The sequence below is a fragment of the Pristiophorus japonicus genome, chromosome 3 (assembly GCF_044704955.1).
Source record: "Pristiophorus japonicus isolate sPriJap1 chromosome 3, sPriJap1.hap1, whole genome shotgun sequence".
Taxonomy (NCBI): Eukaryota; Metazoa; Chordata; class Chondrichthyes; family Pristiophoridae; genus Pristiophorus; species Pristiophorus japonicus.
This window is the reverse complement of record NC_091979.1, coordinates 269078392-269090134: the sequence shown is the minus strand read 5'-3', so window position 1 is coordinate 269090134 and position 11743 is coordinate 269078392. Positions and strand designations below refer to the sequence as shown.

The following is an 11743-nucleotide window of genomic DNA, read 5'->3' as shown; positions in this document are numbered from 1 at the left end:
CCAAATAAAGCACATCCACTGGTTCCCCCTTATCTATTCTGCTAATTACAACCAGAAAAAAACGAATAGATTTATCAAACATGATTTCCCTTTCATAAGACCGTGTTGCCTCTGCACAATCTTAGTATTATCTGTGAGGGAGTTCTGCACTATTCGATATGCTCTCCTTCACTTGTGATGTTAAACTGGAACCCTCTCTGCCCTCTCAGGTGGATGTAAAAGATCCCATGGCACTAGTTGAAGAGCAGAGGGGTTTACCTGGCATCCCTCAACCAACATCGCAAACAAATTGTCTGCTCATTTATCTCATCACTTTTGTCTCTTAATCGCTCCTGCCTTCCACCCTATCACAGACCTTCCCTTTTGTTCTTTCCTCCCCTCCCCCCTTTCCCTGCCCCCACATTTGCTTAAAAACTTGTTACATCTCTAATTTTTTTCCAGTTCTGACGAAGAGTTATCGACCTGAAACGTTGACTTGGTTTCTCTCTCCACAGATACTGCCTGACCTGCTGAGTACTTCCAGCATTTTCTGTTTGTATTTCAGATTTCCAGCATCCGCAATATTTTGCTTTTGTATTACTGTTTGTGGGACCTTGCTTGTGAAAATTGGCTGCTGTTTTTTCCTATACTACAACTGTGATTACACTTTAAAAGTGCGTCATTAGCTGTAAAGCACTTTGGAACATCATAACAGGTTTTATGAAAGTGCAAGTTCTTTCTTTAAATTTGCATCCCATTGTTACTCTGTCACCGTCCAATAGAAGCAGTCTGTTGGACGCTTTACACTGGATCAACATGTCGCAACACAGTGTGCGAAAAAGCGTAAGTAATTATCTGCCCCATTCAATTTTTAATCTGGGAAGCATCAAGCAGAAGCATGCCAGCCTTCCGTAAAGGGAAAAAGGGAAAATTAGATGTGAATCAACTCGTTGGGCTACTGTTACACACTTCCAAGCTGCTGGCTGAGAAACACAACGTAATGATCTTAAAGCAGGCCAACCCTTAGAGCTCCATGACTTGTTCGGACCGAGACATACAAACTGAGAAAATTAAGGATGCATTAGGGTTGTGCACATTTTGTTGGAGTGTACGTTCATTCCGTATACTATTGCAGCTGTTGAACTTTTTCACACCTGACAGGAAGCGGTGAATTTACATTATGTGGCAGCATTAGCGCGTAATGCGGTTTGCTGACAGGAAAGATGCTTTTACAGTGGGATATCTACTGTCACTCACAAAATATTTGGTTGAAGTATTTAGACTGAAATTCTGTGGGGGTTCCGTAACTCTCGCAGGAGACCAGTGGAACTCCTGTGGAACTTCAGCCCCAGTGTTTGCCTAATACTTATCCCTCAACCAACATCACGAAAACAAATTATCTGGTCTTTATCACATTGCTGTTTGTGGGAGCTTGCTGTGCGCAAATTGGCTGCCGTGTTTCCCACGTTACAACAGTGGCTACACTCCAAAAAAGTATTTCATTGGCTGTAAAATACTTTGAGATGTCCGGTGGTCATGAAAGGTGCTATATAAATGCAAGTCTTTCTGTCTTTTTTGTAGCAATTTAAATGGGCAGTGGTTTCAGGAACATGACCATGCAATTTACAGTATTACATTGTGTGTCCGTTAGAAGATGAAAAATTTATGCCAAACACTTTTTCTTGAGGCAGTCCATGAAGGCATTAAATGGGTCAGATTACACAAAGAAAAATACAGTGACTATTGCAAAAAAACAACAAAAAGGACTAGATTGGGGCTGGTGAAAACAAAATCCAAATCTGGAGGCTACAACATTGGAAGCAGGTGCTGGAATCTAAACTGAAGATTAAGGGATCTGAAAACAAGGTCCAGATGCATGGCTGAAGCACAGGCTTGTACTGTCCCAATGTGTTCAAGCTCAGTGTGGTTCCACTGAATCATTTGTACGTCCAAATGATTACACAGGTAGTAAAGTGGATGAAAATCACAATGAAATCACCTGTTAATAGTTTGCTCAGAGGACTCTTCTACAGCCTCAGCAGGAACATTGTGAGGAGTAACTGCAAACAGCGGATGTGAGGAATCTTCTTGCTTTTCACAAGATGACAATACACTAGCAGAGAAAGAACAAATAATTTGTGATTTTACAGAACTAACTGCTTCATAAAGTTATCCAGCACTACTCTCCACTTTACCTAATTTGTGACTGAAAAATTTAACTTGCTAGATGACTCAATGAGTAAATGCACCAGACATGCAATACATGATCCCAGGTTCAATCATTTGTTCTGTACTGGTGCATATTTCCTTCCGTTCATTAACATTTTCAAAAAAGGTCATCATGAGTACTTCACACTCATACTGCTAAATTAGCAAATGAGAAAATATACCTTCCCAACTGTTGTGGCAGTGGGATACTACAACTGGCTTCAGCATCCCTTCATTAGGGAGGGGAAAAGTTGGTGTAATGTATTTGCTTCATGGATTCTTTGCTTAGGAATTCATAGCAACACATTGCTACTGAGAACGAGTTGGTTTATTAACAAAGGTTTAACAATCACATTACACATGACCAGTTCATCCACTAGGTTCACAATTGCAGACCTCATCGTGGATGACCTAGACCCAACTGACTGGGGTTTTATTGAGTCTCGTCATCATAGGCAGTCCCTCGGAATCGAGGAAGATTTGCTTCCACTCTTAAAAATTAGTCCTTCGGTGGCTGAACAGTCCAATACGAGAACCACAGTCCCTGTCACAGGTGGGACAGATAGTCGTTGAGGGTAAGGGAGGGCGGGACAGGTTTGCCGCATGCTTTTTCCGCTGCCTGCGCTTGATTTCTGCATGCTCTTGGCGATGAGACTCGAGGTGTTCAGCGCCCTCCCAGATGCACTTCCTCCACTTAGGGCGATCTTTGGCCAGGGACTCCCAGGTGTCAGTGGAGATGTTGCACTTTATCTGGGGAGGCTTTAAGGGTGTCCTTGCAATGTTTCCTCTGCCCACCTTTGGCTCGTTTGCCGCGAAGGAGTTCCGAATAGAACGCTTGCTTTGGGAGTCTCGTGTCTGGCAAGCGGACAATGTGGCCCAGTGGAGCTGATTAAGTGAGGTCAATGCTTCAATGCTGGGGATGTTGGCCTGGTCGAGGACGCTAATGTTGGTGTGTCTGTACTCCTAGGGGATTTGTAGGATCTTGCGGAGACATCGTTGGTGGTATTTCTCCAACGACTTGAGGTGTCTACTGTACATGGTCCATGTCTCTGAGCCATACAGGAGGGTGGGTATTATTACAGCCCTGTAGACCATGAGCTTGGTGGCAGATTTGAGGGCCTGGTCTTCAAAAACTCTTTTCCTCAGGCGTACCAAAGCATGGGCCTTACGCAAAACATCCATAAGACAAAGGTCCTCCACCAGCCTGTCCTCATCGCAAAGCACTGCCCCCCAAGTTATCAAGATCCATGGCATGGCCCTGGACAATGTGGACCATTCCCATACCTCAGGAGCCTCTTATCAACAAGAGCAGATTTTGACGGTGAGATTCAACACCGCCTCCAGTGCACCAGTGCAACCTTCGGCCGCCAGAGGAAAAGAGTGTTCGAAGACCAGACCCTCAAATCTGCCACCAAGCTGCGTCTTGTAAACATCCTGTGACTGGCTAAGCCATACAATACAACAGCTCTACAAACCTGTGAGCATACGCACAGGTGAATACATTACAATTGGCCACACTGTCTGTTCTTCATCATTGGCTGGCATCCTCTGCTTCCCACTCCTTCACCACCAAGGGAAAATCAGATAAAATGCTTGCCCACATTGCCCACATCCATAAAACACACACTGCTGGCAGGACTTGTGAATAGATGATCACCTGCCTAACCTCTCAGTTAGACAATATTGCAAATAGGGACTTTAAAAAGGAGACAGGTGGGGGAAGGAAATAAATAAACTGTTTATGATTTCTATAATCCTATAAGTCTGGGAGTAGTGATCTCTAGGATGTTAAATAGCATTGTAAGAGAACACTGGTAAACATATGGATCAGACAGTGCACAAAAAAACCTCATTGAACTCTCAGACAGATGAATCATTGCTGTTGATATGTTCGAACAAGGTAATAGTTTTACCACAGTAAAAATTGCTGCATTTTAACCAGGTGATTTTTTTTTGTAATATAGTTTTAATGTTGAGTCAGTAATATGTTAACCATGACCATTGTTGTCATACTAAGGGGTAGAAATTCTGGATCACCCATTTTTGGGGGCCTATACCTAAATGACGGCCCCAATATTGGGCCTTGGGACCCATTTCCATCAAACCAGCGTGGCCCAAACAGCCAGATGTTGAAGAGTCAACAAAAAGCGAGCCATTGTGCGAATATGATTTATTTACAATGAGCTGTATAAGGAATTCACGAAAACAAGTAAGCCCACTGTAGTTTAAAAAAGTCATCTTTTGTTGAGGTATTGAATTGAAGAATTTGAAATTACAAACAAAAGGAATTGATAATTAAAGAATAAAACTCCTCCTTTTGGAGAAATAAACCATTTTTGGCTTGTAAGCAAACAACAGAAGGAGCCCATTTCAACTCCCTCCGGCCAGGGTAAGCTGGGTCGTAGCAGCCTGAAACTGGTGTCAGATCACTTATCTCCCTGTTTACACTGGCAATCTGACCATGGCCATCTTGTGTAGGATTCCGAGAATGGCAGCTGGAGGCAGGAAGTCATATGTAATATGCAAATTAGGCTTTTATGATGTACATAGAACAAGAACAAGGGTGAAAAGTAGACACACAGGCCGAAATTTTAAATGTAAGCCTCAAAAGCTGACTTTTGAAATCGATGTGTAAGTAATGTAAGGTTTATGTTTTCACAAGAGGGTTAATATTGAAATTGTCAGCTACAGTGGAACCAGGGACTGGGCACATTAAGTATTGGTGAAATCTACAGCCTGAGAACAAGTCTGAAATCTACAGCAATTCTACATTCCAACATCATTGCCAAAGCATTTCTTAATGAGTTTCTTAAGTACATCACGAAAATGGAAACATATTTTGAGAACAATGTGTAAATGTTTCCTGGCACTTGAGAATGGATGAACTAAATTAAGGCTTGGAAGCAAATGGAAAATGTGAAATTAAGCCAATCACAGATTTTATTTTTCCGAGCATATTTAAAACTTTTGAATTCTGCGACAAAATAACTCGAGGTTCAGGTTTGGATCTGAACTGAGATTTCTCTCCCCATGCACATGGTAGAAAATATTTGCCAATTTATAAAAAAAGCTACATAACATAATAAAGCACAGATGGAATCTTTGACTCATCTTCAAACCATTCACCAGCACAAACTTACATAAACTTCCCAACAACAATCCTTCTTAATTGCATAGACACATTTGCAGATGTGAGAATTATTTGTTTCCCCTATTACGAGCTTTTTGGCCTATTTAAAATATTTAACAGCTGACCTGAAAGCCTGTCATCAATTTTCACTATCAGAACCTTCGCTCATACGGGTTAATATTACTCAATAGATTGTCTGTCTTCACCAAATTAACTGTCAATTAATTAATTGTAATTCTTTAGGGCAAATATTCCTGGGTCTAGTTACAGTGAATATCAAAAAAATTGGGTAGGTCAGAATACAATGTTGTAAAGGAACCTACTCCATGGGAGGGAAGAGAGGCGACTCTTGTGCCTACTCTCCCAGCGTCTGGGGGAGTTCCTGCGCTAAACAGAGACTTCTGTCCAGTACACCCTCATAGTTTGGCTTGCTGGGAATGGGAAACGGTGGGAAAGCAGCAGATGCAGTTATGGCTTCTCCAGTTCTAGAGTGTCCCCACTTTAGTACAGTGACGTTACCTGCTTTTATAGTGCTCCTAGTGCTGTCAGCTGCCAACACATGGAGGTTGTCACCCATAATTCAGCATTATAGGGATCTTTTAGTCTGTAAAATTACTATAAGCACTTTTACATTGATAGAGCTGTGCTCTTTTTTTATTCGATCATGGGATGTGGGCGTCACTGGCAAGGCCAGCGTTTATTGCTCATCCCTAATTGCCCTTGTGAAGGTGGTGGTGGTGAGCCGCCTTCTTGAACAACTGCAGTCCATGTGGTGAAGATACTTCTACAGTGCTGTTATGGAGGGAGATCTTGGATTTTGACCCAGCAACGATGAAGGAACGGTGATATATTTCCAAGTCAGGATGGTGTGTAACTTGAAAAGGAACTTGCAGGTGATGGTGCTCCCATGCGCCTGCTGCCCTTGTCCTTGTCGGTGGTAGAGGTCGTGGGTTTGAGAGCTGCTGTCAAAGAAGCCTTTGGCGAGTTGTTGCAGTGCATCTTGTAGATGGTACACACTGCAGACACAGTGCAATGGTGGTGGAGGGAGTACATGTTTAAAGATGGTGGATGGGGTGCCAATCAAACAGGCTGCTATGTCCTGGATGGCATTGAGCTTCTTGAGTGTTGGGGCTGCACTGATCCAGATAAGTGGAGAGAATTCCATCACACTTCTGACTTGTGCCTTGTAGATGGTGGAAAGGCTTTGGGGAGTCAGGAGGTGAGACACTCGCCACAGAATAGCCAGCCTCTGACCCACTCTTGTAGCCACAGTATGTGTGTGGCTGGTCCAGTTAAGTTTCTGGTCAATGGTGACCACCAGGATGTTGATGGTGGGGAATTTGGTGATGGTGATGCCATTGGATATCAAGGGATGGTGGTTAGACTTTCACTTGTTGGAGATAGTCATTGCCTGGCACTTGTGTGGTGCGAATGTTACTTGCTGTTTATCAGCCCAAGCCTGAATGTCATCCAGGTCTTGTTGCATGCGGACATGGGCTGCTTCATTATCTGAGGAGTTGCGAATGGAACTGAACACTGTGCAATCATCAGCAAACAGCCCCACTTCTGACCTAATGATGGAGGGAAGGTCCATCATTGATGAAGCAGCTGAAGATGGTTGGGTCTAGGACACTGCCTTGAGGAACTCCTGCAGTGATGACCGAGGGCTGGGATGATTGTCCTACAACAAGCACAACCATCTTCCTTTGCGCTAGGCATGACTCCATCTCGTGGAAACTTGTCCCCCTGATTCCCATTGACTTCAGTTTTATTCAGGCTCCTTGATGCCACACTCAGTCAAATGCTGCCTTGATGTCAAGGGCAGTCACTCTCACCTCACCTCTGGAATTCAGCTTTTTTGTCCATGTTTGGACCAAGGCGTAATGGAGTCTGGAGCCGAGTGGTCCTGTGGTCCATTGTGTTGATAGAAATTGAGCAGTACTCCCGCTACCGATGCAAGTCCCTAATACAAAGCAGGCCAATTGTACGCACCTTATATCCAACTTTTCATGGATCTTGACGATCAAGATCAGCGGCAGAAAAACAAGTAGTAACAAATTCTATCAGCCCTTCCTCAGGTGATTAGCACCAACAGTGGGTAGTTAACAGGGGAGAGCAGCGTTCTGTTGACGCAGGTCTCCAACTGAATACTGTTGTCCTGGCCCAGCAACAATGTAAAAGTGCCCCATGAGAAGGAGCTGCGTGGTGACGAGGCATCAAAAGCATCAATATACTCTCAAAGTGAGGTATATATGGAGGAAGTAACCGTGTGTTGCTATCGTGCACCTCCTGATCACCAACCACATAATCAGCAGCCCTAGAGGCCTGAGAACTGATCACAAACACATTCTTCCAGATCAAAGTGAGTAGGTGATGTGGGGAGAATAATAAATGATCTCACTTCAAAAAAATCTCGTCCATCAAACTAACTAGCATTTATCTGTTTCTAAAACATCTAATCAATCCTTGTCCAATGGGCCACTGCTTGTAGTTCTCTTAACCAATCATCTCCATGGTTTATCTTCTGGAACAAGACTGCTTAAAAACAATAGCAAAACCGTTACAATGTAAGCTAATATGCTGCAAGCCCAGTCTAAACTTTTCCCATAAAGTGTTAGATTTTTTTCTATTAGATCATAGAGGGGGATAAATGAACAAATGGTCCCTTTTGGTTGCATTTCACTGCAGCGACTGGTCTGAGAGCAATCTGAATCAGTAGCTGCAATTCAGGATCCAGACAAGCAGAACCCTATTTACGTTGCTTGTCGCCAGCCTGGCTGGAACTTTAAGGCGATTGTGATAGCGAGTCAGCAGCACATTTTATTGCAACTCTCCCGGTTTTTATTCCCATTGGAAGTCAATGTATGGACTAACAGAGGACATTTCTGAGGAAGGCTCAAGGCATGAGATGGAGGTGCCCGAGATGGGGTTCAGCCATTTGCACCAATGAATGACTTCTGGCCTGGCAAGATAGGGCAGAACCATCTCCACTCCTTCGATTCTTCTCAGCAAGCATGACACAATCAAGGCTGGCAGTGGACTTGGCTTGTTATATTGGCAGAACAGATATACAGGAAAGTCATTTCATTGGCCAATATCTCTGGTGATAACTGTCACAGTTTCCCATCAGTTTCATTATGTGAGTTAACAACAGTGCCTTAAGAATTAGCATCTGGCAATGTATACAATTTGATCAAATCTGCCCTCCCAGAAGACTGAAGTAAGACTTCATAACGTGCTGCAAAGGAGATTTGTTGATACAATTAAGGCAAATGGGGGTAAAATTCAACATCGACAGGTGTGCAAAATGAGCGGTGGCGGATCGTCTCCCATTATCCACCCCGCCCAATTTTCCTTTCCATTGTATGTGTACAATGGGCAGTCGATCTGCTGCTGCCCATTTTGTGCCCCCGCCGAAGTTGCATTTTACCCTCATTGTGTTAAAGGGAGTGTGGCAACACAGATAGAAAGTTGGTTAAATGGCAGAAAACAGAGTCGTGATTTACAGATATTTTTCGGATTGAAGGGATTTAAGCAATGCTTTCCCCCAGGGGTCAATATTGGGGCCATTGCTCTTCTCAACATGTTATATATATATATTTTTAAATTTATTTATGTATTTATGTAGATAGATAGATATAATACATAAATATCAAAATATGCAGATGGCACAAAATTAGGTAGCGTAGTTAACTATGAGGGGGACTTCAAGAGAATATCGGCAGGATAGTTAATCAGGCAGATACATTCCAGATGAAACTTAATGGAGAGAAATGTGAGTTGATACATCTTGGCAATACAACTAATAAGTGGACATATACACTCAATGTTAAAACTTGAAACAAAGTAAAAGAACAGAGACATTTAATTCAGATACATAATCCTTAAAAGTGAGAGGTCACATTGATAAAACTGTAAAAAAATAATTAGGACAAAGAGCTTCAAAGCCAAAATCCTATCAATCACCAACACTGCCAACTCCACTTTTACAACATCAACCACCTAAGGCCTGCTTTTACCAGGCATAAAAGTTTTAAGGACATTTGCTGGGCAGGAGTTGGGCAAATAGCCCAAATCTCTGTCCGCGAAGATCCTTCTCCTAGGGATGCGCTGGAACTGTCAAAATAAATTTTGACACTTCGTAAGTGTCGGATTTCGGCGCTTGCACTTTGAGCACCTAAACCCAGAACGTGTGGGGTTTCTTCGAGCGCAATTGAATGCCCATAAATTCTGTTTCTCTCGCCACAGATGTTGCCTGACCTGCTGAGTATTTCCAGCATTTTCTGTCTTTGTATCAGATTTCCAGCATTCGCAGTATTTTGCATTTGTATCAGTTTAAAAAAACCCTGGTTGCTAATTCCCATAACAAACTTATTTTGATACATTTATGTTGCAAGTTTGATCAGTTGCAAACTATAGAGAAACAATTCAAACTGTGTGATTGGTTCAATTTATACACGACTGACAATTTTTTTTATCAATCTGATTGTGGAAATTGAAAATCCAGGAGTAATGGTAATGCTTTGCCAGGATATAAAAGGAGTTTTTCTGTTCAAATCAAAAGGAGTTAATTTGAAAATAACCCAATTTGAAATTCCTGCAAAAATGGAACATTGATTTGAATTTGCAACAAACAAATTAGTTTAATGAGGCTTCCACTGGGGTAAGAAAATCAAGGAAAAGCAGCATAGTATATTATTTAAAAGTTATTTGAAAAGATTTAGTATCATTATAGAGTTGTGATCTTTCTATTATTTTGTCCATTCAAGGTAGAGTTGGAAGGATTTCTGCTTCAATATTATATCACGTTAATTATGTGCTTCTTCATCTTTTCTTTAATAAATTTTCTGAATCATCCACTGTGGCCCAACAGATTTCTCAGCTTCAAGTTTACATTTTCTAAATCTTATACATTGATACCTTAATGGAGTCTGCTCAAGGTGATTCTGGAGAACCTCAGCATCATACAGTGGCGTGCTGCACTCAGTGTATTGTGGAGGATCAGGGGCAACAGGTAGAAGTAGAAGAGCTGGAACTGACTCTTTGTCTTCAGACTGCAAGGAAACACTGGTAAACGCAGATACAGAGGCGTGTCAGGATAAACATACATGTGGCTTAACTGTGAAAACAAATCTAATGTGTCATCAAAACTACAACGTCATGGGGAGAGCCCAATTCTATGGTCACATGACATTCCCACACACGCACACTTCCAGCGGTAACAATCAGAAGCAGGAATCTTCACTGATTGTCCCCTTCCGAAGCCAGGCACGGCGAGATCAGTTATAGTGCCCCGACTCCTGTCCTGGTCAAGATTGGTTAACTCAATTCAGTATTTTTTCAAACAAAATTCTGTAAAAAGATGTTGAGCCCCTGCCCCCCCCCCCTGCCCCCCCGCCCCCCGCCCCCACTTTCTAGTGTTATTTCATTACATTCTACTTATGCTGATTTGAACATTGCAAAATTTAAAGAAATGATCTGGAGCATTAAACGGATGAGGAAATTAGGGACTGTACTTTTGAAAATCACCCAAACAGTGAGCTAAAATCACCTATCAAGTGACCTAAAAGACTTCTCAGCATGTTTAAATTTTCTAAATTTTGCACAGTGATACCTTAATGGAGTCTGCTCAAGGTGATTCTGGAGAAGCTCAGCATCATACAGTGGTGTGGTGCACTCAGTGTGTTGTGGAAGGATCAGGAGCAACAGGTAGAAGTAGAAATGCTGGAACTGACTCTTCCTTTTCAGACTCCAAGGAAACACTGGTAAACACAGATACAGAGGCGTGTCAGGATAAACATAAACGTGGCTTAGCTGTGAAAACAAATTTACTGCATCATCAAAACTACATCTCACAAAAATGATCATTTTAACAATCATTTTTAAATCAACTTTGACAGTGAGCTAAATGTATATCTTATAAATAAAGCAGAAAAGCTGGAAATGCACAGCAGGTTGATCAGCATCTCAAAGACAAACACAGGTCAATGGGGCCAAGTTTCAGCCTCAGTTGCTCCTGTTTTTTTGGAGCAATTTGAATTCTCGGCATTTAGTTTGCTCCAAGTTCTAGTCAGTTCGAACAGTTTCAATTTGGAACAGGGGCGTGTCCGGCCATTTATGCCTGTTTTCAAAGTTTCGGCAGTGAAAACTTACTCCAAACTAACTTAGAATGGAGTAAGTGAAGATTTTCGTATGTTCGAAAAAACCTTGTCGATACTTTAGAAAATCAGGCGTAGGTTACAAATTAGGCGTAGAGAATGGGGGGGTTTAAAGGAAGTTTACAAACATTAAACACTTCTGTTTTACAAATAAAGAGCCATCATCAATAATAAATGATAAATTACATCAATAAATCAACCAATAAATCAATCAAAAAAAATTAATAAAAAAACATTTTTTTTAAAAATCAATAAATATACACATTTT

At 41.9% G+C, this 11743-nt stretch overlaps 1 protein-coding gene across 4 annotated transcripts in view; it reads right to left on the bottom strand.

Moving 5' to 3' along the window:
* Window positions 1–10295: 10295 nt before the first annotated feature.
* Window positions 10296–11743, bottom strand: part of LOC139260278 (titin homolog) — a 106148-nt gene continuing 104700 nt past the window's right edge. For all 4 annotated transcript variants that reach the window (XM_070876684.1, XM_070876687.1, XM_070876685.1 and 1 more), the window contains 2 exons: window positions 10932–11079; window positions 10296–10384 (listed from right to left, as the gene is read on the bottom strand). In XM_070876684.1, coding sequence (XP_070732785.1) covers window positions 10995–11079 — 85 coding nt within the window. In that variant the 3' untranslated portion in view covers window positions 10296–10384; window positions 10932–10994. The remainder of the gene's footprint in view (window positions 10385–10931; window positions 11080–11743) is intronic.